This window comes from Panthera uncia, chromosome B4, assembly GCF_023721935.1.
Source record: "Panthera uncia isolate 11264 chromosome B4, Puncia_PCG_1.0, whole genome shotgun sequence".
Lineage (NCBI taxonomy): Eukaryota > Metazoa > Chordata > Mammalia > Carnivora > Felidae > Panthera > Panthera uncia.
In genome coordinates, this window is record NC_064809.1 from 46626783 (window position 1) to 46652115 (window position 25333).

Consider the following 25333-nt stretch of genomic DNA (forward strand, 5'->3'; position numbering starts at 1 on the left):
ATGTAAATTTTCTCAGAATCCTCGTGTAATGATTTTGCTAATGAATTTATTATGCTTTTTGCCATGTCATTAAATCTTTTTCTCCAAAGGTATATAGTATGGAAAAATTGTATTTTATTTAACCATTTACTTATGTGAGGACGTTTAAGTTATACATATCCTAAATTATTTCCAAAGATATTCCCTAGGATAGAATTAAATATTCTGGGCAATGGGTATGTGAAATTTTTTTCTCTATTGTAAATTTGCTCTTTTGAAAGTTACTGTAGCAGTGGTCTATGAGAGAGTTCATTTGCATATATGACATGATGACAGAAAAAAAAATAATTGGAGAAAGTTACATGAATTGTTGCATATAAAACAACCAACCTTTTTACGTTTTGTAGGTGCTTTTAAAATGGCTTTTTTTTTTTTTTTGACTCCTCAGAAAACCAGACAAACAAAACAATAGATGCTTCTGTTAATAAGAAAGCAGCTGATAGCACATCACAGGTAAGATTTTTTCCTTCTATTTCAAAGTAAAATTCCAGTTATAGTCCTCAGGGATAATGGATTTCCATCAATATTTTTTAATACAATGAAAATTATTCTAAGTTAATCATACTTTTCAGACCTAGAATTTGTTTTTGTATTTCAGTTTCTACTTTTTAGATTGCTTACTTGTGCATTCATTAATATTGTATTTTCCTTCATTTCTTTGAACTTTTTTTTTTTTTTTAGAGAGGGGGGAGGGAAGAGGGAGGGAGGGGGAGAGAGAATCCCAAGCAGGCTCCACACTCAGCACAGAGCTTGATGTGGGGCTTGATCTCACAACCCTGAGATCATGACCTGAGCCAAAATCAAGAGCTGGTTGCTCAACCAACTGAGCCACCCAGCAACCCCTCTTTGAACCTGTTTTTTAAAGCTGCTTTTAAGCCTTTGCTGAATTCAACATCTGGTTCTACTTGGACTTATTTTCTGTTGACTGTCTTTTGTCTTTAGTTGGGTTCTTTTTTACTGGGCTTTGCATGGTTAGTAATTTTTGATAAATTTAAAATTTAGAAAATTTTGAAAAGTGGACCTTATAAAATACACTGCAGCAAGTGGATTCTGTTACATTTTTTAAGGATTTAAGAACTTTTAGTTTTGGATTTTAGATTGTGGTGTGTGTTGACAAGTCATTTTCAATGAAGTCATCATCATAGAAAGATTTAGAATTACGTCATTACCTTCGGATTGGGCCTGAAGTTTTTAATGTCAAGGCATTGTTTCCTTTAATTTTGTGAAGTCTGAGTTTTGCAGTTTTTAAAAACCTTAATCATTTGGAGCTGATCTCAGTATGGTATAAAGTAATTATGATTAGCATTTATTACACAGCCCGTGTTATGCCTAGTGTTAAGCTCTTTCTATGCATATTTGGATTAGTCCTCATAACAGATCGCATATCCATACTTTGGAAATTGAGGATATTACCTTTTAACATAAATTTACATAGCTAATATGTGTTGGAACTAAAAGATGCCATCGGTCTTTTTGACTCAAAGATACTGGTTCTTTAGGTCTGTGTTGTACTACTTTCCTTTTTTGTTGCTATTGTGGAGTTAAAAAAAATTGTTTTAATTGCATTTCTGATGATTTAGGACAATGGGTTGACTTTGGTCAAATTGGATGTTAGTTAATAGTATAGCACACCATATCTTATCCTACCATATAAAATTTTTAGGGAAGAAACTTAGGTCATTTTGTGTAACTTAATTATAGCTTTGAAGTTGCTTTTGGCACTTTGGTGAATTAATATTGGTATTAATATTAGTGTAGTAAATAATATTAATGTAATGTTTGTAGAATTCATCAACGTTTTAAATGTTGGAAAATATATAGTGTTTGTGTTTAATCACTTACCAGTTAAAGTACCTAATCACTTTAATAGCTCTATGCAATTGACAGATTTAGAGAAAAAAAACAACTTGTAGAATTTCTTGTGAGAATGTTTCACAATTATTTTTTATATGACATATGTTATGAGTATTCGGGGATCATTTATCTGACAAACTCTTTTTTTTTCAGGTAGTGCCTTTTAGGGGGGGGTCCAGATTGAACCAGGCTACTCATTTATTCTTGTTGCCCCTTAGTATTTAAGTTTTATTCTATGTCTGCTAGAGTTTCCTTTGCAAAATACAGAAATTTTGTTTTTCAGAGTGGAAAAGCCACAGGCAGTGATTCAGGTGGTGTCATTGATCTCACAATGGATGATGAAGAGAGTGGAGCTTCACAAGGTACTTACAAGTAATGGTACCAGTACCAAGGAATGCTTTGTAGCATTTTTTTCTCTTAATTCAGTATGATAATCAGTGAAGACAGATATCTACAGCATTATGCTTGATACATTTGTATCTATGTTAGAAAGAGAGTTTTTTGTATTAGAATTTAAAAATTGAAATCTAATCTTGATGAATATGAACAAAGCATAGAGAAAAACAGAGCAGTTAAGAGACTGTTTAACTTCTAGAACACTCCTCTTTTTATATCTTATTTCACTTGATCTTTGCAGTAACCGTATAATGCCTATTTTATAGTTGAGAGTAGATTCAAAGAGAACAAGTCAGAGTCAATTAGGGAGCTGGGGATCAAACCCATGTCCTCTGACTCTAAATTAAGTGTTCTTTCTGCATATGTATGTGTGTGCACACATGCACATTCAGGTGCCCTTTAATGTAGGTACTATCACGTGTGTATACATTTAATTCTGGTTATTTGAATTAATTTTCTTTATTTAGTATTATATAAACAAAAATGAAGGTGATGTTAAAAACCTGCACACCAAATTCTTCAATATTATTTTGAGTTACAGTATTTAGAAATTACAACCAATATTCTTAGTTATTCTTCTCCAATGTTAATAGGTAATCTGAATAAAAAGTTCAGTAATTAAATATACTTAGAGAAATGCTGAATGAAACAAAATTGTATGGTTTTTTTTCCTTTTATACAGACTTCTCTGAGCTTTTCTATGCTAATCTATAATTTTTCCAAGAGAAATTCAAGATATAAAGTATTTCTCAAACTTACTTGCACAACTATTCACAGACATATCTGTGAAACTGTGTGGTGATAATTATATAATGCATATGGAAAAACTAAGATAAGGTAGTCGGCTAATTGTTATGTTAAAGACATTAAATTTAAAAATCACCTAAAGTTTAAATATTTTAGGGAATAAGATTCATTGGTTTTAGGAAAACAAGCTGATTATGTGATAGGAAGTCAATTTTTTTGTATAACTGATGTAAAATTGGAAGATTTATGCCATCATTTGTCAGAATTGAATTCATACCACTATGATTATTTTTTACATAAAAGGTTTCAAATTATTTGCATTGATTTTTCTTTTTTTTATTTTTATAGACAAGTCTAAATATAATGAATCCCTAGAGGACAAAATAAATACTTGTTATTTTTTAGAGGACACAGTCAGGGCTGATTCTAAAAGTTTTCAGTGCTCTGACTGTTCCCTTTCTAGCATCCCTGCCTCATGGGGTCTTTTCCTATGGCCTCAGCTTTGCACCTTAAATTTTTCCATTGTACTGTCCTCCCTCCATCAGGACCCAATTAACATAGCTACAGCCTTAAATTTTATTTACATTTTAGTGCAGAATTCCTTAGGACAGAAATCAATGGGGATCATTTTGGATAGAGGGCTTTTGGTTATACTCTTTACATTATGCCATATAGTGGTTACCTAGTATTTAAGGCTTGTTCTGAGATGCAAACATTTATTCCATAGGCTATATAAGACTTTTTTTGAGATTAGACACTATGTGTATCTTATTTTAAAGACTGGGTAGTGTAAATAAGCAACCATCTGTATTATCAAACAAAAGAACCTAAACAACAGTAATTGGAGTTCAAGATTGCTGGTGAAAAGCTCATTGATTTATAGGTATTTGTTTAGGAGATTGTCCTTGACAATAGATACATAGATATATATGAATTAGGAAATGAAATTACTCTGATTGACATGATATTGTATTGAGTTCAAAAATAGTATTCATTCATAAAAAAATGTAAGATTGTATCTCTGTAAATGTGAATTAGAAGATGTGATAGAACCAACAGTGAATTATTTAAGGTTGTGATGTGGTGTTTCAACCTAGCAAATATACACATAATTAAATTGGAAATAAATTGTTTTCTTAGTGGTAATTGTAACTGAGGGGCAAGCAAACACAAAATTCACAAATACGAGAAGAACCTGTATTTCTGATTTTTTTTTCTATCAGTAATCACAATGTCTCACTTTTAATTAATAGACCCGAAAAAGCCAAATCATACCCCTGTGTCAACCGTGGGTTCTTCTCAGCCTGTGTCTCGACCATTGCAACCCATCCAGCCAGCACCACCTCTTCAACCATCTGGGGTGCCAACAAGTGGACCATCACAGACAACCATACATTTACTACCTACAGGTAGACTTGCTGAATCATTGAGTTGAAGCTTTTAGTTTTGCCTCCAGTGAAATACGACTATGGAATTAAGTGGAAAGAATAGACAGGAGATTAAGGATAATTTTCTGTTATTTTGAAGACAGTGCATCTTTTTGAATGGAGTATAACTTAGTTTTGCTGACCATCTTAAGTAATGGCACTGATACGGAGTGGTTATAAAGAAGAAAAATGTATATGTCTTTGTCATCTGCCACTGTAAGCAGCAGAAATGAATATAGTTTCTCTGGAAGGGATGGGTGTAATGATTTGTTCTGGTTCTTGAAGTAATAAGTGACTGATGAAATAAGAAATTTTAAATGATTCTTAACTTGAACTAGTTTTAACTGGCCTAACACTATCGTTGGGAGATACATACTAATATTTTACTGACTGCCTTTCCAGAAGTTATAAATCTGACATTTTCAAGATGTACCCTAGATCTCCTAAACTGTTTGAAAGCCAATCAAGACGGTTTGCCTTTTTTAATAAAATGGCCCATCATTAAAGATTTATCTGCAAAATACTTAAATAAGGACTTTTCTTGTTAAGGAAAACATTGAGTTCACATGGAATTTTATCTAGTGAAATCAAAGTGTAAGTCATGAATTTAGATAACTTAGAAGAAATCTCAATTATGCAAACAAATCATATGTAGTATAGAAAATAAAATGGGTAATAAAGAGATGAAGAGATAAGCATTCCTCCTTGTATACTTTCTTCCCCTTTCTAAAAGCTCACATTGAAAGTTCAGATGTGTAAAGACTAAAGACTTTAGTAAGTAAGCCATTAGTAAAGAAAACCTTTTTATCTTTGTCATATCCACTGTTTACCTACAAATTTATTTTATTATAGAATGCATTTTTCCATATGAAAGTAGATTTATTATTTTTATTGTATAGTTAATGTGTGATCATTTGTAAAATGTGATAGTAATTCAGAGAGTTAATAACAAGAAAATGTTAACTCCTAAAGTAATTATTATAGTTCCATGCTGTTGGTGAACATTTAGGACTTTTTTGATAGATATATGTTAATATCACTCAAGGTATGAATGTTCTTTGGAACATAGATTAGGAGGAATGCTGGAGTAAAGAAGGAAGAATTCTGTATTTTAATTGATGTTTTATTGTTTTGAATAAGAGATGGCTCAGTTCACCTAAAGAAAATGTCAGTAACAATAGCTAGCCAGTTTCGTGAACTGTGAGTATACAGTTACTCTTGGGTTTATGCCATTAGTAGAAAGCCTAAAGGGGCCCAAATCCCACTCTACTAGGAATAATTAAACATTAAGGAGTGAAAATTTGCTGTTTTAAGTCACTCCCTTAAGATCATGCTCTTAAGTCTTTATCTTCACGTGCTTATTACCTAGTCAAACAAGAGTGGGAAAGGCATTGGGCATGGTTGAGGCAGCCTTTTCTTCTGAAGCTTGGACTATAATAATAGTGTTCTTAATTTTGGTTGGCTTTACTACTTTTATGTTTCAAGATTACAAAAAGAGACTGTTATCTGTATTTCTGTCTTTATTATAGTTAATTAGATTTTGTACAGCATTCATTACAATTAATACTGTTTAGTTAACATAGAACTTAACTGCATTTTGATATGTTTTCTCTGCTTTTCATTAGCTCCAACCACCGTGAATGTAACACATCGTCCAGTAACTCAGGTGACCACAAGACTCCCTGTGCCGAGAGCGCCTGCAAACCACCAAGTGGTTTATACAACCCTCCCAGCACCACCAGCTCAGGCTCCCCTGCGAGGAACTGTTATGCAGGCTCCTGCTGTTCGGCAGGTCAATCCCCAAAACAGTAAGAGACTCTTTTCTTGTGTAGGGCCCCAAGTTATATGTAGTTCTTTAGCATTTAGTTGGCTTGTATTAACATTAGATTTGAGAAAAAATGCTTATAATATCATAACAAAACTAATATTAAGTTTTTCTTCCCTTTGGAGACTTAACCAGAAAAATTGGACATGTATATTATATGATTTGTGCTCCAGGTGTTGTCTTCAATTTAACTGTATTTATGGTTTATACTCTCAAAATACTCTGTTTGATACTGGTCTGTACTCTGTTAAGAGATACATTGCCTAATTAAAGTGGGAATGATCAATTGTGGCTTGGCCCAGATAATGGAAATAGTGGTAAAGAATAGCTTCCAATGAGAGAGTCTTAAAGATATGGAAGGTGGGCTGAGAAGTAAAAGATCAGAAAATGTTAAAGGAAATCTATTGTTTGCGTGCACATGCACACACACACAACACATGTGTTTATATACATATATACATACAGATACATACTTTATATATATATTATATTTGGTAGTAAAATATATTGTGCATATAGAGGTTTATATACAAAGCATATGTAAAGTTTATTATTATTTTTTTAATGCTTTTATTTTATTTTTCAGAGAGAGAGAGAGAGAGTATGAGCAGGGAAGGTGCAGAGAGAGGGGGCTGCAGAGGATCCAAAGCAGGCTCTGTGCTAACAGCAGCGAGCCAGATGCAGGACTCAAACTCATGAACCATGAGGTCATGACCTGAGCCAAAGTTGGACGCTCAACTGACTGAACCACCCAGGCTTCCCAAAAAAGCAGCTTTATAAAATTTAATAACACGGGCATTTTTAAATGCTTTTTAAAGAAACTGTCATTATTATGTGATGATTTCCAGGAGAAAATAAACTAAGCAGAGTTTCTGGTTCACAGTTTGGCTTCAGTTTTCTCCAGCTTACAAGAGTTTTTTTCTGGGAAATCAGTACGGTCATGAATGAGTTCTGGGAAACTGCGCTCACCATAGTCAGGGTGCCAGGCAGAACTATAGGATAGGCCAGGAACTGAGTATATGGCAGGAATGTGGTCCAGGCAGTAGGCAACTAAATTTTCTAACAGATATATTCAGAACAGTTCATCCTAAAGCAACAGAATGCACATTCTTTTTGAGTGCTCATGGAACGTTCTCCAGAATAGATCACATACTGGGTCACAAATCAGGCCTCAGCTAATGACTCAACTAATGTCTTAGATCACACTATGCATATTTTCAGACTACAATGCTATGAAACTTGAAGTTGACCACAAGAAAAAATTTGGAAACACCACAAATACATAGAGGTTAAAGAACACACTACTAAAGAATGAATGGGATAAACAGGAAATTAAAGAAGAAAAAAAATGCATGGAAGCAAATGAAAATGGAAGCACTACAGTCTAGAACCTTTGAGATGCAGCAAAAGTGGATGTAAGAGGGAAGTACATAGCAATACAGGTCCACCTCAAGAAACAAGAAGTCTCAAATACACAACCTAACCTTATACCTAAAGGAGCTAGAAAAGGAACAGCAAATAAAGCCTAAAGGCAGCAGGAGAAAGGAACTAATAAAGATTATGGTAGAAATAAGTTATAGAGAAATAACAAGAAAAAAACTTCAGTAGAACAGATCAACAAAACTAAGAGCTGGTTCTTTGAAAGAATTAATAAAATTGTTAAACCCCTAGCCAGACTTATCAAAAAGAAAAGAGAAAGGACCCAAATAAATAAAATCACGAATGAAAGAGGAGAGATCACAACCAACAACACAGAAATACAATTATAAGATAATATGAAAAATCATATGCCAACAAACTGAGCAATCTGGAAGAAAGGGACAAAGCTCACAAACTACCAAAACTGAAACAGGAAGAAACCGAAAATTTGAACAGACCCATAACCAGCAAAGAAGTTGAATAACTAATCAAAAGTCTCCTAACAAACAAGAGTCCTGGGCCAGATGGCTTCCCAGGGGAATTCTTCCAGACATTTAAAGAAAAGTTAATACCTATTCTTCTCAAACTGTTCCAAAAAATAGAAATGGAAGGAAAACTTCCAAACTTGTTCTACAAGGCCACTATTACCTTGATTCCAAAACCAGACAAAGACTTCACTGAAAAAGAAAACTATAGGCAATATCCCTGGTTAACATGGATGTAAAAGTTCTCAATAAGATACTAGCAAATTGAATGCAACAGTACATTAAAAGAATCATTCACCACAATCAAGTGGGATTTATTCCTGAGCTGCAAGGGTGGTTCAATATTTGCAAATCAATGTGATATACCACTTTAATGAAAGAAAGGAGGGGCACCTGGGTGGCTCAGCCGGTTAAGCATCCGACTTCAGCTCAGGTCATGATCTCCCAGTTCATGAGTTCGGGCCCTGCATGGGACTCTGTGTTGACAGCTCGGAGCCTGGAGCCTGCTTCAGATTCTGTGTCTCCTTCTTTCTCTGCCCCTCCCCTGCTCACACTCTGTCTCTCTGTCTCTCAAAAATGAATAAAACATTTTAAAAAAGAAAAGAAAGGATAAGAACCACACGATCCTGTCAATAGATGCAGAAAAAGCATTTGACAAAATACAGCATCCATTCTTAATAAAAACCCTCAACAGAGCAGGGATCGAGGGAACATACCTCAATATCATAAAGGCCATATACAAAAGGCCCACAGCTAATACTATTCTCTATGGTCAGGAACAAGACATGGGTTTCACTCTCACAAAAAGAAATAAAGGACATCTAAATTGCCAAGGAAGAAGTCCAAATTTCACTATTTGCAGACATCATGATACTCTATGTAGAAAACCCAAAAGACTACACCAAAAAAATGCTACATGAATTCAGCAGTCACAGGATATAAAATTCCTGTATGGAAACTGTTGCATTTCTATACACGAATAATGAAGAAGCAGAAAGATAAATCAAGGAATCAATCCCATTTGCAACTGTACCAAAACCCACAAGATACCTAGGAATAAACCTAACTAAAGAGGTAAAACATCTGTACTCTGAAAACTGTAGAACACTTATGAAAGAAATTGAAGGGGACACAAAGAAATGGGAAAACATTCCATGCTCGTGGATTGGAAGAATATCTATACTACTCAAAGCACTCTACACATTGAATGCAATCCCTATCAAAATACCATCAGCATTTTTCACAGAGCTAGAGCAAACAATCGTAAAATTTGTATGGAATCACAAAAGACCCTAAAGGGCCAAAGCAGTCTTGAAAAAGAAAAGCTAAACTGAAGGCATCACAATTCTGGACTTCAAGCTATATCACAAAGCTGTAGTCCTCAAGACAGGGTGGTGCTAGCACAAAAACAGACACATTGGTCAATGGAATATAATAGAAAACCCAGAAATGGACCCACAACTATATATGGTCAACTAATACTTGACAAAGCAGGAAAGACTATCCAATGGAAAAAAGACAGTCTTTTCAACAAATGGTGTTCAGAAAACTGGATAGCTACATGCAGAAGAATGAAACTGGATCACTTTCTTACACCACACACAAAAATAAATTCAAAATGGATCAAAGACCTGAGTATGAGACAGGAAGCCATCAAAATCCTAGAGGAGAAGACAGGCAGCAAACCTCTCTGGCCTCAGCCATGGCAACTTCTTACAGATTCGTTTCTGGAGGCAGTAGAAACAAAAGCAAAGATGAACTATTGGGACTTCATCAAGATAAAAAGCTTCTGCACAGCAAAGGAAACAATTGACAAAACTAAAAGGCAGCCTACAGAATAGAATATACTTGCAAATGACATATCTGATAAGGGTTAGTATCCAGGGGCGCCTGGGTGGCTCAGTTGGTTAAACATCCGACTCTTAGCTCAGTTCGGATCTTGATGTCAGGGTTGTACAATCAAGCCCTGTGTCGGCTCCACACTGGGTATGAAGCCTACTTTAAAAAAAAAAAAAAAAAAAAGGTTAGTATCCAAAATCTATAAGAGCTTACCAAACTCACCACCCCGAAACAAATAATCTAGTTAAGAAATGGGCAGAAGGCTTGAACAGACCTTTTTCCCACGAAGACATCCAGGTGGCCAACAGACAACATGAAAAGATGCTCATCATCACTCATCAAAACCAGGATTAGATAGCACCTCATACCTGTAAACAACAAATATCGATAAGGATGTGGAAAAGGGGGAACCTTCTTACACTGTTGGTGGGAATGCAGACTGGTACGTCTACTCTGGAAAACAGTATGGAGGTTCCTCAAAGAGTTAAAAATAGAACTACCCTACAACCCAGCAATTGTACTACTAGATATTTACCCAAAGGATATAAACATACTGATTTGAAGGGGTACCTACACCAATATTGATATTATTGGTTATCAATAGTAGTCAATTTGGCTATCAACAATAGCCAAACAGTGGAGAAAGCTCAAATGTCCATCTGCTGATGAAAGGACAAAGAAGATGTGGTGTACGTGTGTACACACACACACACACACACACACACACACACACTGGAATATTACTCAGCCATCAAAAATAACGGAATCTTGCCATTTGCAACAACATGGATGGAACTAGAGTGTATCATGCTAAGTGAAATAAGTCAAAGACAATTACCATATGATTTCACTCATGGAATTTAAGAAACAAAATGATTTACATATAGGGGAAGGGAAGAAAAGAGAGAGAGGCAAACCGTAAGAGACTCTTAACTATATAGAGAGCAAACTAAGGATTGCTGGAGGGGAGGTGGGTGGAGGATGGGCTAAATAGGTAAAGGGTATTAAGGAGGGCACTTGTTGTTATGAGCACTGGCTGTTATCTGTAAGTGATGAGTCACTAAATTCTATTCCCGAATCCAATATTATACTATATATTAACTAACTAGAATTTAAGTAAACGCTTAAAAAAATAGTCTGCTTCTGTTACCATAATATATGTCAAAATAGTTTTCTGTTCAGTGAATTGAGTATCCTCAGCTGTTCAGCATGGCATGGACAGAAAGCGAGGGACCTCATTAATATACATCAGGGATAACTTACAGTTGAGATTTCTGTCCTAGTTGAAAAGATGAGACAGCAGAGATATTTTTGAAGACAGCTTCAATTTGTCTGCCATTAGAGTTACACTGCTCCGTTCTCGCTTTGCCTTCTACATGTGATGTGCGACTGTGTTCTATTCTAGGATTTTTTCTCATAGTCCTCTTGGTAGGGATTCCATTTATTTTTCTCTTGTGTTAGATCTCCTGTTTCCTGTATCTCCCATTTTCCTCTTTCTTGATTTTCTCTCATAATTGGTGGCACACGTCTTCGAAGGACAACTTGAGAAAGTAGATTTTTTTGGTTGCTTGCATATGGGAGAATTTCTTTCTCTTCATGTTCAATTAATTCTTCAGTTGAGTATAGGTTTCTAGGTTAGAAATATTTTTCCTTCCAAATTCTATAAACAACACTTTGCTGGCTTCAAGTGTTTAATCAGTGTTTTACCAGATTTAGAATAGATTTCTAGTTTTATAAAAGCCTTAATTTTGTTTTGTAGGTGTCACAGTTCGAGTGCCTCAAGCAACTACATATGTTGTAAACAATGGACTAACCCTGGGATCAACAGGACCTCAGCTCACAGTGCATCACCGACCACCACAAGTGCATACTGTTAGTGTCGATGCTCGTATTTCCAAAATTTTTATCTGTAGACCTGTCAAATATTATTGTAGTTAGCATTTATTCTTCAGGCAACAGAAGTTAATTTAAGAATATAGATCTTACCATTATGAACAAATTTTCTTAGGGATGTTGGTCATCAAGGATCATTGATTCTGCTTGTGGTGGTGTACAGTGTATAAGAAGAGTCCACAGCTGGTATGTGTGAAGTGAAATAGAGCATTAAAAAATTTTTTTTATGTTTTTTGATTTATTTTTGGGAGAGAGAGAGAAAGCATAGGAGAGAGAGAGAGAGAGACAGAGAGACAGACAGACACAGAATCCAAAGATAGGCTCCAGGCTCTGAGCTGTCAGCACAGAGGCTGATGCGGGGCTTGAACCCATGAACCACGAGATCATGACCTGAGCCGAAGTCGGATGCTGAACCGACTGAGTCACCCAGGCACCCCTGAAATAGAGCATTTTAAGCTCATGGTTAGGGGTGCCCGGGTGGCTCAGTCAGTTAAGCGTCTGACTTCAGCTCAGGTCATGATCTTACGGTTCCTGAGTTTGAGCCCCACATCAGGACTCTGTGCTGATAGTGCGGAGCCTGGAGCCTGCTTCAAATTCTGTTTCTCCCTCTCTCTCCCCTCCCCCCATGTGTGCTCTTCTCTCTCTCTCTCTCTCTCTCTAAAAAGTAAATAAACATTAAAATAAAATTAAAAAAAAAAAACCTCATGGTTAAATTGAAAAGAGTATTTTGAGCGTTTAAAGAGTATTTTAAAAAGTATTTTTTCTAACATTTTTTTCCTCAGAACCTTATATCAGTTCTAACTGGTATATTGCCATCACTTTATTGTTTTTTATTAATCCAGTGACATTGGGAATTCATTTATTAAGAGATGACATGGATCAAAAATGTCTCCTTAGATTTAGGCTCCAAAACAATGTCACAATCTTCCGTGACATGATTAGAACAGCATTTGGTATGGTACACCATGTAAATGGACATGTGGGCTTTATGAGAAGGGAGGAGATTGAGGCTTCATATCACTTTTCATCCAAGTGTCCCTTTTTTAAGTATACATAATAACAGCTAGCATTTCTTGAGCACCTCCTCTGTGCCAGGCACTGTTAATATACTTGGTCCTCACTCAGCAATCCTTTAGGACTCTTCTCTCCTTTTTTATTCTTTATTATAGATAGGGCAGCTAATGCATAAAGATGTTGAATAACCAACCCAAGGTCATAACTCATGAAAACCCATGCATTCCAGCGTTAGAGCCTATCCTCTTAACAGCTGTTAGTTTTACTATTCCACTACAATGAAAAAATTAATGTTAACAGAGCACTAACTGTATACCAGGAGCTCTACCAAGCACTTTACATGTATTATTTTATTTAACAACCCTAGGTGTATTATTATTCTCCTTTGATAGGAAAGGGTACAGTGTCACAAAGATGTTAAGTGGTTACTTAGGTTACTCAGGGTCGTTACCCAAACTAATGTCAGAGCCATTTTAACTAAGGTTGTCTGATCCCAGCACCTGCAGTGTGTTTTCAGTGTTTTAAATCTGGCCCTGTTAGGATATGTGGTGAATATACCATTACTGTTGTTTGCAGCTACAAATAACTTCTTTCATTCCATATTTCTTCAAAAACTATATAGTAAATATCTCTAATACCTTATAGTTTGCAAATTTGATGACCCATCAGGAGCTTTTTTTTTTTTTTTTTTTTGGTCAAGAACATTTTTTAAAAACCAGGAGCCCATGGGGTGCCTGGGTGGCTCAGTCGGTTGAGTGTCCAACTTTGGCTCAGGTCATGATCTTACGGGTAGTGAGTTTGAGTCCTGCGTCAGGCTCTGTGCTGACAGCTCGGACCCTGGAGCCTGCTTCGGATTCTGTGTCTCCCTCTCTCTCTGCCCCTCTCTCTCTGTCTCAAGAAGGAAAAAAAAAAAAAAAAAAAAAAAAAAAAAACCACTAAAAAAACCCACAAAAACAGGAGCCCATGTGTATTGTCTTAGTAGAATAAACTGTATCTTACAGGAGGAACATTCTTTTATTTTAATTAATTTAGAAGATGGTTTTAAATAAGAATTTCAAATATATATAAAAATAGTATACTATAGTGATTCCCACTTACACATCACTCATCTTAACACTTGTCAGCGTATGGCTAATCTTTTTCATCTGTATTCACCCATTTATTCCAGCAACCCAAATATATACTGGATTATTTTGAAGCAAATCCCTATCGTATCATTTCATTTGTAAAACTTGAATAAAAATCTCCATTGCAGTGGCAAGAATGAAAAGACAAAACTCAGTTGACTTAATATTAAGTTTTAAGATATGAGCAGATTCAGAGTCTTAGAATTTTAAGAATTAGAAGGTATATAACAGCTATTAAAGCTGTTGTCAGACTCGTCAAATTCCTCTACTACCTTCAGTTAGATTCATGGCTTCAGCCATCTTCTCTTAGATCTTGCTGATTATATGTTTATTTAGTGTTATTTACTTATGTGATTAAATTATTTGAGGAAAAAAGATAATTTGAAAGAGAAAATATAGCAACATGGCCAGTATTCAAATCACTCCTACTTCTCCAACTTTCAGTGTTTTATTTAAATTTTATTCTTTTCCCTTCTGACTTTATGTTTATTTTAGCTTTTTAACTGTGAATTGTATCCTCTTCCAGATGTGTATATGAATGTTTTCCACCAGGCATATGAATTTAAGCAGATTTGTATTCCTTGAAATTATCCTTTTTGAGTTCTTACTATGTGCACATTACTGCTACTAAGCTTTGACAAGGGATAGAGATTAAAAAGATATCAGACCTTCACAGAATTCACTATTTAGTGTATATAAATTATCCATTTTATGAAATGCGTATTAAAACACAGTTCTTGTGAAATGAATTTCAGTTAAGGAAATCTTTGTTTCAGACTTTCAGCCTAAAGTCAGTGAGCAGTGATATGTTTCACTTGGGAAAAAAAAGATCACTCGTATCCCTGTTTCCTGGTTTATACTTGAATCTTTTTTGAAAAAATTATCATCATTGTAATCTTTATTAAAATCTAGGTATAATGATAACAATGTCCAGTGTTAAACAAGTCAATTTGAATTGGTCCACTTAATATTCACGCTTTTTCATATGGCCTTAACAGCTACCTTTTCAAATTTATCTTTTTTATTCATACACCCTATTTCTAAGTAAAAGTTAATGTTTGTTTTTGCCCCTAAATCCCTTTATTTTCCTATCCCTTATTCATGCTTTACCTATTGGCAGAAAAGAACATGGCTCTTCCTGCATTTCTAAATCTTACCGTTCTTAGTGCACTTTAAATGTGACCATTTTTGTGCAGACTGACCAAGAACATAATATACATTCAGCATTAAATGTGCTTATTCATGGTATGCTACTGTCTTTAGATAGAAAAATGGCCTAAAAATAAAAGTAGAGTTAAATACTCAAATTATTTACTATAGACTGTATCATAACACGTGATATTTTAAAATGTTATATTATTCTAAAATAAGAATCTGTAACATAGGTAAACATAAATTATTTTGTTCAAGATAGATGATTATTTTAGCTTCTATCAAAATGATGTTCCATTAGCAAAGGCTTTTATTTCCTGAGGAAAGCGCAATTTTTTTAGATGTAGAAAGTATACAGGAGTAACCTCAGCACCATTGTTTATGGCATGATTGGTTACAAATCACCAAATAGGACTAGCCATATGTGCCATAGTATATGGTATTTCTTGGTATTCTTGATATAAAATGATATTTCTCTAAATGACCTCTAAGATGTTTTAGTTGTAGCATTCAGAAATAGTCCTTTCTGTAATCATTATTAAGTCAACATGACTCTTTTTTTGTTAGGAAACCCCCCGCCCTGTGCACCCAGCACCCTTACCAGAAGCCCCACAGCCACAGCGTCTGCCCCCAGAAGCTGCCAGCACATCTCTGCCTCAGAAGCCACACTTGAAGTTAGCACGAGTTCAGAGTCAAAACGGCATTGTACTGTCATGGAGTGTCCTGGAGGTAGATCGAAGCTGTGCCACTGTGGACAGCTATCATCTCTATGCTTACCATGAGGAACCCAGTGCCACTGTGCCCTCACAATGGAAAAAGATTGGAGAAGTAAAGGCACTTCCCTTGCCCATGGCATGCACTCTCACCCAGTTTGTATCTGGCAGCAAATACTACTTTGCAGTACGAGCCAAGGATATTTATGGACGTTTTGGACCTTTCTGTGATCCTCAGTCAACAGATGTGATCTCTTCTTCCCAGAGCAGTTAAACCTTGGAGCCTCTATCTCTTCCTCTTTCTGACTTCCAGTTTTTGGTCTTGTTTTAATCTTGTGCATGATATCCATTGTAAAATCCACATTGTGCAAGATTTCTTGGACAGCTGTGTATATACACTACATTTGTTTATAATCAGAAGTAAAATAAACAGCCCATAAAGCAAGAATCTTCTCCTGGACAATTGAAGCTTCAAGGTTCTGAAATGTAAATGTGCACCTTGCTTTAGTTTTAAGGCTGGGGAATATGTGTGGGTGTTTATGTGTGTTTTTCCCTATTTATATGTTTACTGCGGTGGAACCTCCTATTTCCATTCTCAATTTTACCTCTCTTCAGGTATTAAGTAAGTAGATCGAGGGATCAGAAGTATGGTATGTAACTGGCACGATTCTACTTCTAAGGGATCTGTAGTTCATGGTTAAATGATTTTAACTGAATCTGAACAAAACCCAAAGAAAGAAAGAAAAAGAAAAATGGTGAAATAGTTTAAAATAGGTTCATTTGAACACAGGAAAGGATCTGTCTTTTTTCTTTTGTTGGTTGTTCATTAGGTAAAAAAGATCTGCAGTGGCCCCTCTCTTTCCTAATCTGGCTCTTACATTTATTTTGTGCCTTAGAGATTAACTACAAAAATAAACATGACCATTTGTCCATTGTTGATCTTCTCTTTCAGGCTTTTGCCCTTCATTTCTCCTTCATCTCCACTAAATATAGCACACCTCCTCTCAAGTCACTTTTAAACCAATCCTTTTAGGTATGTTGTTATCAGTGGCATCACTACATTTAACTCTCCAAATTTGACTTGCTCTTTTCTTCTAATAATGTAAGTGCTTTTATCTTTGGTCACTATTTAAATTAACTGTGTAAAATGGACCAAGAAAGACCATATTATGTAAGAAAATTGTTTTTCAAACATATGTTAGGATTTATGTTGCATACTGTGTTAGAGATTATAAAAGCAGTGTTAGTTCTCTTTATCACTCAAAGCATAGTATTCTTTCAAATGTAGTAAAGAATAAAATTCACAAAGTACAGTGAACTAAAATATCAAAGGGAAAGCTTTATTTCCTTATTGTCATATCATTCTGTTTTAACCTTTTAACTTTATTTTGATGGTGCCAAGTTTTGTCTGATTTACCCTCTGTCAGCTTTAGATAGGATTTGGGGTTATTTTATTTAACAGGTATAACTTTCTGTGTGTCTCTGTTCCTGTTCAAAGTTAATCAAATTCATTTTAGGTCCTGGACTTTCAGTATGAGTGCCAGCTCTCCTGGTTTCAGGTAGGTGTTCGAGGGTAGATAGTTTAGGGCAGGAGAAAAGGGGTAAGTTTGGGGATGAGAGAGAATGATTGGGAATAGTGTGAAAGGAATTCATGGAGTTTGTGAAATAGTTTTTCAAGTCATCTTCCTTTACCTTATTTAAATTCCTACCTTCTCAAAATAAATTCATCTTTAGTTTTCCCTGGAATTATAGGAGGGAGCTATTCCTTCTGTGAATGCTGCTTTGTTTGCAACTTTGATGGCTTGTAATGAGAAGCATTCTAGTTGTAAAACTCTCATTAGAGACTTTCACCGGTCAGTGTACTGTCACATTAGGTGTGAAGTTTGATGCTGAAGAAAGTCTACAGATTGCCAAAATTGTAAATGTTCCAAAACCTTCCTTTCACTTTCAGAAAATGAGACCACAATGAGAATTAAAGTTTTTATCAATCAGATTTGCCAAGCATGTAGATGTTACTCATTCTAGGACTGATGGTGGTAAGGAAGTTGCGTGTCATGCCAATCAAAATTCTGAAAGGGAGAATTTGATGACCTTCTAGATGTGTATGAACACCTATCTATATCTGCATGTATATATGTTTTTACCTGCAATGGTTGCATTGTTGATTATGTGATCAAGATCATTCCTGTCTGCAGAATGGAAGGCCCGTGTTCAAAATTGTTCTTTATTGGCCGGTTTATGGTCATGTGATGACAATTTGCCCTAGCCTAGAAAAGCTTCCCTTGGTGAATGTTTTTATTTATATTCACTAATCTTTTTTTTTTTTTTTTAAAGCTTTCATAGCATTATGTAATCAGGCAAAAAAGCCCAGTAGAATGAAAGTATTTTAGCCTATATTGTGTGTTTTCTGTCAAAGGAAGAAATAATAAATTACCAAATAGTAACCCTAAAAATATATTTACTATAGCAAAATCAAACTTTTTATTCCAGAAGGTGGAAGGAAGGAAGCTACAAAGAGAGACTGTAATTATTTGAGGAAAGCGTTTATTATGAGATGCTTTCCTCAGATTAGCCTGCCATGGGATTTATAGGCAACATCTATATTGAATTTACTGAAAAATGCTAGGCTTAGAACTGTTGGCTTTTATTTTGGGCAGGTTTTAATGTTGATGAGCTGACTTTCTGTTTGGTTCATTTCTTTTGGGAGAAAGAATGGAAGACTCAACTAGAAATAGCTACTGATTACAGACCATATTGTAGCAATTCACACTCCATGGTACCTTTTTTATTTCATGGTACCTTTTCACAAAGTATTACAGATAAGTTTGATTATCCCATTTTGGGAATGCAAGTTTGCTGCATTTGTAGCTGGACAATACTTGTCCAAGTGCTGCCTTATTGGAAATTCTGAAAACTTCTGATATATTGACCTGAAATGTAGGGTGTTCATATGGCTTTTAAAAAGTAAGTGATGTTTGTTACTCTCTGTTTTGCACTTTGTCAGAGTAACTTTCACCCTGTTTTAAGTGTAAGCCTCATTTAAAAATTATGTTCTTGCCAGTAAATTTATAAATTACAAAGACAACATCTGTTGTTAGCTGTTAACTTTATGAGGTAACTATATCCCTGTTTCTTTGGACTCACTTTAAAATATGCAGAATACTGTTTAACACAGTAGACGTTTATGAGAGAAGTGAGGACATACAGCTTTCTTCCTTGAAAAGTATTTATTGGGATGTCATTTGCCTCACAGAGAGTGTTCCCCACTCACCCTACCCCGATTGCTGGATAATAAATAAAAGGTTTAAATGAAAAACGTGACCTAAAGCAAGGAGCTTAGAATCTTTGGTACATGTCTGCAAATTCCTTAGATGGGCTGCACTATACAGTTCTCTTACTGTATTGGGAAAGTGTTAACTTAGTTTTTGTCGTTTGCTCTTTTGCTTACATTTTCCAAATTATCATTTATGCAGCCAGGTGAATGTTAATATTGCATGATATGCACTTATCTTGTTCCACGAATTTTCCAGTACTGTACAAAATTAACAAAATAATGCCTGTGGTATCTTATCTTACTTTGATATTTGATACACTGTGATTTTAGCACAGTAGAGTACTGAAAAGACCTTCCAAGTGTTCTCCCCAACTTTCCTTCTTGGGCTGTTTCAGTATCATATGAGTTATTTGTTATTTTAATTCCATCATTGACCAGTCATTGGCCTATTTTATTCTAATTTCCAGAAAAAACCATGCCCCAAATTTGGATTGTTGGAAATAAGTCTCTCTAAAAGCAATGTATGATTTTGCCTTCCTTACTATTTACTGGGTGGGTGATGCCCCTCTCCCACTTTTTAAAATTTTTGGACAAACAAAAAGAACAGGTGTTTTGTTAGTGTGACAGACATAGATCTAATTCCTAAAACATATTCCCCTTGAGCCAGCCAATGGGGAGGAAAGGATGATAAAACACACGTTTTGTCTTCTCATCTTTCAGATAGTTTTATCATGTTACGTAAGTTTATTTTTTTTTTTGTTTTTTTTTTGTTTTTTTAATTTGTAGAGTCAGCTAAGTACCCATCATTTATGTTTAAATGCTGAGGGGGGGGGTTTGTTTTTGTTTTGTTTTGTTTTTGGTTTTTGGGTTTTTTTTTAGTTTTTGTACATAAGGTAACTGGGCAATCAAACACCTTTTGGGGATCCTGGCTTTATTATTTTCTCAGCCATTTCAAAATTAAATATAAAAGTAGATCTTTTGTAGGAAACTTGCATCCTGATTTTTCTTTATTGCAGGTGAAAGTGTAAATAGTAAGACAATGTTTAAGACCTTCCTAATGTCTAATATAAACTGGGCTATAGCAAGTTGCCCTATTTTTATTAGGTTTTGAAGGTTTTTGTGGTTTTTTTTTTCTTTTTTAAATGTACAGTAGAGTGGTGTCTGTATAAGTGTTAACTGTAGTGGGATTTTGTCCAGCAAGCCTGACATTTATACTTTGAAATAAACTACTGGGTTTTTAACATTCTGAGTATTCTGATTCATTGTAATTATTCTCAGCCCTTGTGTTGCTTTTGGAAGTTCTCACCTTATTAAGAATCACCCATTATACTGTGTAATATTGTTTATTTAACCTACTTGGCAATATTTCATCACTCAAACCGCATACAGTTCTCTAGCTTTGAAAGAAAAATTGCTCTATACAGTTTTGCTCCCAGATTAGATATGCTGCTTTTAACTAGTGGGAGACAACATTAAGGTCTGTGTGCTTAGTCTGCACCATGAAGAATCAGCTGGTGCTTATTAATGATCAGAAAAATCACTAACTGCATTTCCATTAGAGGTTCCTTTGAAAACGCAGTTCCACCATCCCCTAGGGCTTTGCCCTTAAGTATATCCAGCCAGGGGAAGGAGAAAGAGCATGGAAGAGTACAGGTTTTTAGGGGCCGAGCCCAGAAGTGACACTAATTTTGGACTCCTTTGGCAAGAACCCTGTCACACGGCACAACTATCTAGGGGAACCTGGGTGATGTGTTCTGTGTGGCCAGGCATAAAAGGAGAATATGGATCTGGCTGAGCAGTTTCTGCCATACCGTCCTGTATATAAACTTGTATGCTGAAGCCAGTTAGTTATCTTCTAGAATATTTCCTCTACACTCTGTCACCCTATAGTGAATGTTTGTTGTCAAAACCTACAAAATCAATAGTAGAAAATAAAAGTGACAGACTGAATTTAATATATTTTATTAAGATTAATTCTGAATGGAAAAAACATAGCTAAAATAGTGCCTTTGGAATCTTATTTGCGACCTTCTATTCCCTTCTGTTCCCTCAAATCCCTCCTTCATTTTATGTCCTGTTTCAAAATTGGTTTCATGATAATAAAATCAAAGTTGTAGGTCTCTGGCATGCCCTGGTGGAGAGTTTTGTTGAAACGGTTCCAGTGAAAAACAGGGAGGCCATCTTGTACTGTGGGACCACTAATGGCATGGGCTGTGTACGCTGATGCTAGGTAGATATCGGCCACCTGGAAAGGGAAAGGAGAGGGACATTTTAGAAAAAACCATTTGGAAAAAAATTCACTAAATCCCCGTTTTTTCCCTTTTTTTTTGTTTTTGTCCTTTTTTTCCAAAGTCACAATATTAGCCCCCCTTTTAAAACAAAATCTTGCAAGCTCCCACAATATGCTCTTCCATAACCATTTGGCGTTCCAATGTGAATTGAGCAGAAGTGCATTAGGTTAACGTAGCCAAAAGTGTGAGGTCTGGAGTCAAAGTGCTCATATTCAGAATTCTAGCTCCAAAACTTATTTTAAAATAACCACTATTTCGCTCAGTTTTCTCATTTGCAAAAGGGTAATAACCCAACTTCTTGGAGGGGTTGTCAGAAGGAGTTAGGGAGCAGTTTATATGAAGCAGAATGTAGGCTTCAATAAAAGTTGTTATTAGGGCAGTAACGAGTTTTAAAGTAGAAGGAACTCTATTAAAATAGGAGGTCTGTGGTTCTCAAAAGCACCTAAACATTGGATAGCACCAGATCTTAACCTTAGAGAAAAAGGAAGAACATGTCTCCTAACTTCTGATTTTCCACGTATTCAAAATGGCTCAAGAAAAATGCTAATAAATTAAGTATATCCTTTAGCAGAAACTCTTCTGATGAAAATCGGCAGACTCCTCTCTCCAGAGGAAAGTAAATTTGGCAGATGGAGGCTTGGCTTGGGTTCTCTCAGGCAAGGCAGCAGACATGATTCTCTTTGTGTATTCGGGAATGGCTAGAACACTTCTTGCACACTTTACTGAATGTTTGCAAATACCATTAAAAAGAAATAAACATTCACTGGGGTTTCATGTGTGCCAGGCTCTCTATACCCACTAATTTTTTTTTAACTTTACACAACATATTTACTTTACACATTAAGACTAGAGCTTTCCTGTAGCCAAAAAATAGCTTGAGTAGGAACGAGACTACTCTGAAGCCTATGAGGCAAGTACTATTATTATGCCCATCTTCCAGATAGGGAAACAAGCATTACAAGATCGTGGAATTTACTATTATTTGGCAGAGGAGGGCCTTGAAGTTAGGCGATGGGACCTACTATCAGAATCTCTTAAAAAGCTGACTCCTGAACTGACTTTATGGTCAGAGACAGTATTGTGCTTTACGCCGCAGAAATCCCTGCAGCTTTGCCTTTGAATAGGTTTATGTGCTTGTGAAAATTAAATTCAAAAGCCAATAAGCATGTTACCTTCGTGTCATAGCAACCTCCAGGACTTGGGTTAAGTGAGTTCAGGTCCTCACGGCAGCAGATGGTATTGCAGGGATCGCCCTTACTGTAAGGATCCTTCTTATAATCTAGAAAACAGTGATGGGGAAAAGGGTGAGTACTGGCTATTCGGAGATACACCTACCCCCCTGGTAAGCTTTTTGGACCTGCTGAAGTATATAGATGATCAGAGAGTATACCCCAGTGGCCTCTTTGACCTAGTCTGCTCTCAAGAAACTTGCACGGTGAAGAGTTGACAGAAGAGAGGTAATAAAGGAGAAATGTGCATCAATGTTTTTCTACAAAATAAATACAAATTTGATGCTGTTCATCACAAATAAAGTATTCATGAATAATTTTTGTTTTATTAGCTGCTTTTGTCCTTGGAAGAAAACCTGGGTTAGGGTTGGTGGGGGGGTGGTAAAAAGAAAGTACACTGTATGAGTTATTCTGTGTTTTACATATTTTTCCCAGTTAAAAAAACATGTAGAATCTTTTTCCCTGTCATTTTATAAAATAGGACAAAATTCTATTTGTTCAGAATAAAATATGTATATTATTGATTGAATACTGAATACTTAACTTCTTATAATTCCTTCTAGTACAGAGATGGATTCTTTACGTGGGGAAACTTACATGGATTCTTTATCCCTTTGGAAGAAAAGGAGTTTTGAAGAATGATTCTTGAGAAATGTGCTACGTACTGTTGTATCGCATGATATATTTCATGGATGCCATATCAGTCACTTTCCCTTGGTCACGCCGGAAGATTTTGGCTCGTGAAGCCATATCATAGGAGTACTCCAAACCCAGCTTCTGAACTAACATTGGATAGCCACTCCAGTTGTAGATTTTTTCATGGAAAGGAATGTTGTAGGAGGGCCAATATCCTGATTTGGAATGGAAAGGAAGCAGGGAGACAGAAAAGAGAGATGGGACAAAATAGATGTTATTAACGATAGTTTCTTTTGAAAATTGGCACAGGTGTGTGATTAAAAAATGATATTATAAAGAAAATTAAGCTTTGAATGTGAACACTGGCCTTCACACTGGATCCTTTTAAATTTACAGAATCAGTACACTTCTAGATTGTTCCATTAGGGAAAGAAGAGCATCAGAATTCTTTGTTTCTCACTCAAAATTCTTAAAGCAATCTGTTAACCAGAAAATAACTTTATTATCTATAGAGCAAAATGAAGCATAACACAGAGTGGTCTGGGGGAATTGGTTTAAGTTGGTTTAAGTTAGTTACTGAAATGCCAAAAGATGGTTTCACAATGTGGCCCCACCAGGGAACAGGCCAGATGCTAATCATGGGATAGTGGAAGAACACAGTACCTAGAGTTGAGGAAACCTGAATTCTAGGCTCAGGGCTGACTCTCTAGGTCTTAGGCAGTTAACATCACTTTATTTTCTTTTTTAACAGGGAGAGGGAAAGGAAGAATCCATGGTTCAAAGAGACTAGAGATGATCTTTAAGGTTCCAGTGGGTTTTAACTTCCTTGTAAGCATTCATTAAGGCTTAGCTTCATTCAGAACTTCATAATGTGCCAAGACCACAGAGCCCATTAGTCACGAAGCATCAAACATGTGACACAGCTCTGGTACAATCAATATTTCAGGAACATCCCATATTACAATGGCCTGGGCTACTGTCCATAGGACAGTCAGTCAACACAGGGACTCCTCCATCGTTCAGGGGCTAACCTCCCACCCTCATATTGTCTTGGCATTGGTTTGCCTTTCTCCTTTTTTTTTTTTTTTTTTTTACTGTTTTATAGAACCCCCTACTTTGGGGTGAGGTCACTGATTAAAAAAATGACAAGACATTCGATGGTGCTGATTCTGGGACACAGACCAGCATCAGGAAGAACTGAGATAAAGACAACATTGAAATGACAGGCTAAAATCATGTGTATAATATAGTATATCTAGGCTACATATAGATTTAGGAATTAGACTGCCTGGATCTGAAGCTTGGTTCTGCCATCATTAGGTATGTGACCGTAGACAAAGTATTTAAATTCTCTGTGCTTCAGTTTCTTCATCTATAAAATGTGAACAATGACAGTACTTACCTTATAAGGATTATTATGAGCATGAAATAAGTTCAAACAGATGAAATACTTACAATAGTGTCTAATACTTGGTAAGCATTAGATGAATATTAACTATTATATTTCTCTCCCTTTTTGTATAACTTTTTAATGTTAAATGAGAGACAGAGAGAGACAGAGCATGAGTGGGGGAGGGGTAGAAAGATTGGGAGACACAGAATCCTAAGCAGACTCCAGGCTCTGAGCTATCAGCACAGAGCCCAATGCGGGGCTTGAACCCACTAACTGTGAGATCATAACCTGAGCCAAAGTCGGATGCTCAACCGAATGAGCCACCCAGGCATCCCTATAATTATATTTCTCTTTATGTGAACACAGATCAAATGAATAATAAAAATAGCTGCTTTATCCTTCACATTTTCATAAAGCTTCATGATTTACAAAAACATTTAAAATGGAGTATCATGTATATTTCCCAACAACCTAATGATGTATAAGCATTACCATCCCTCCTAATAAAGGAAGAAATAAAGCTTCAGAGATGACAGATGCCTCCGTTCTAATCAAGGGCTTCTATCGATATACCACAGTT

The 25333-nt window shown here is 35.8% G+C and overlaps 2 protein-coding genes across 6 annotated transcripts in view; one reads left to right on the forward strand and one right to left on the reverse strand.

Moving 5' to 3' along the window:
* The window catches only part of ATF7IP (activating transcription factor 7 interacting protein), a 124832-nt gene extending 100370 nt beyond the window's left edge, over window positions 1-24462 (forward strand). For 4 of the 5 annotated variants that reach the window (XM_049625098.1, XM_049625096.1, XM_049625097.1 and 1 more), the window contains exons 10-15: window positions 428-492; window positions 2177-2255; window positions 4290-4445; window positions 6089-6271; window positions 11791-11903; window positions 15785-24462. In XM_049625098.1, coding sequence (XP_049481055.1) covers window positions 428-492; window positions 2177-2255; window positions 4290-4445; window positions 6089-6271; window positions 11791-11903; window positions 15785-16204 — 1016 coding nt within the window. In that variant the 3' untranslated portion in view covers window positions 16205-24462. Of the gene's footprint in view, window positions 1-427; window positions 493-2176; window positions 2256-4289; window positions 4446-6088; window positions 6272-6876; window positions 10765-11790; window positions 11904-15784 lie in introns of those variants that run through there. The other variant, XM_049625100.1, reaches the window with a different exon arrangement.
* Window positions 21143-25333, reverse strand: part of PLBD1 (phospholipase B domain containing 1) — a 53102-nt gene continuing 48911 nt past the window's right edge. Inside the window, exons 9-11 of the mRNA XM_049625106.1 lie at window positions 23390-23575; window positions 22668-22774; window positions 21143-21449 (exon numbers count right to left, since the gene is read on the reverse strand). Of these exons, the coding sequence (XP_049481063.1) occupies window positions 21267-21449; window positions 22668-22774; window positions 23390-23575 (476 nt within the window). The 3' untranslated portion in view covers window positions 21143-21266. The remainder of the gene's footprint in view (window positions 21450-22667; window positions 22775-23389; window positions 23576-25333) is intronic.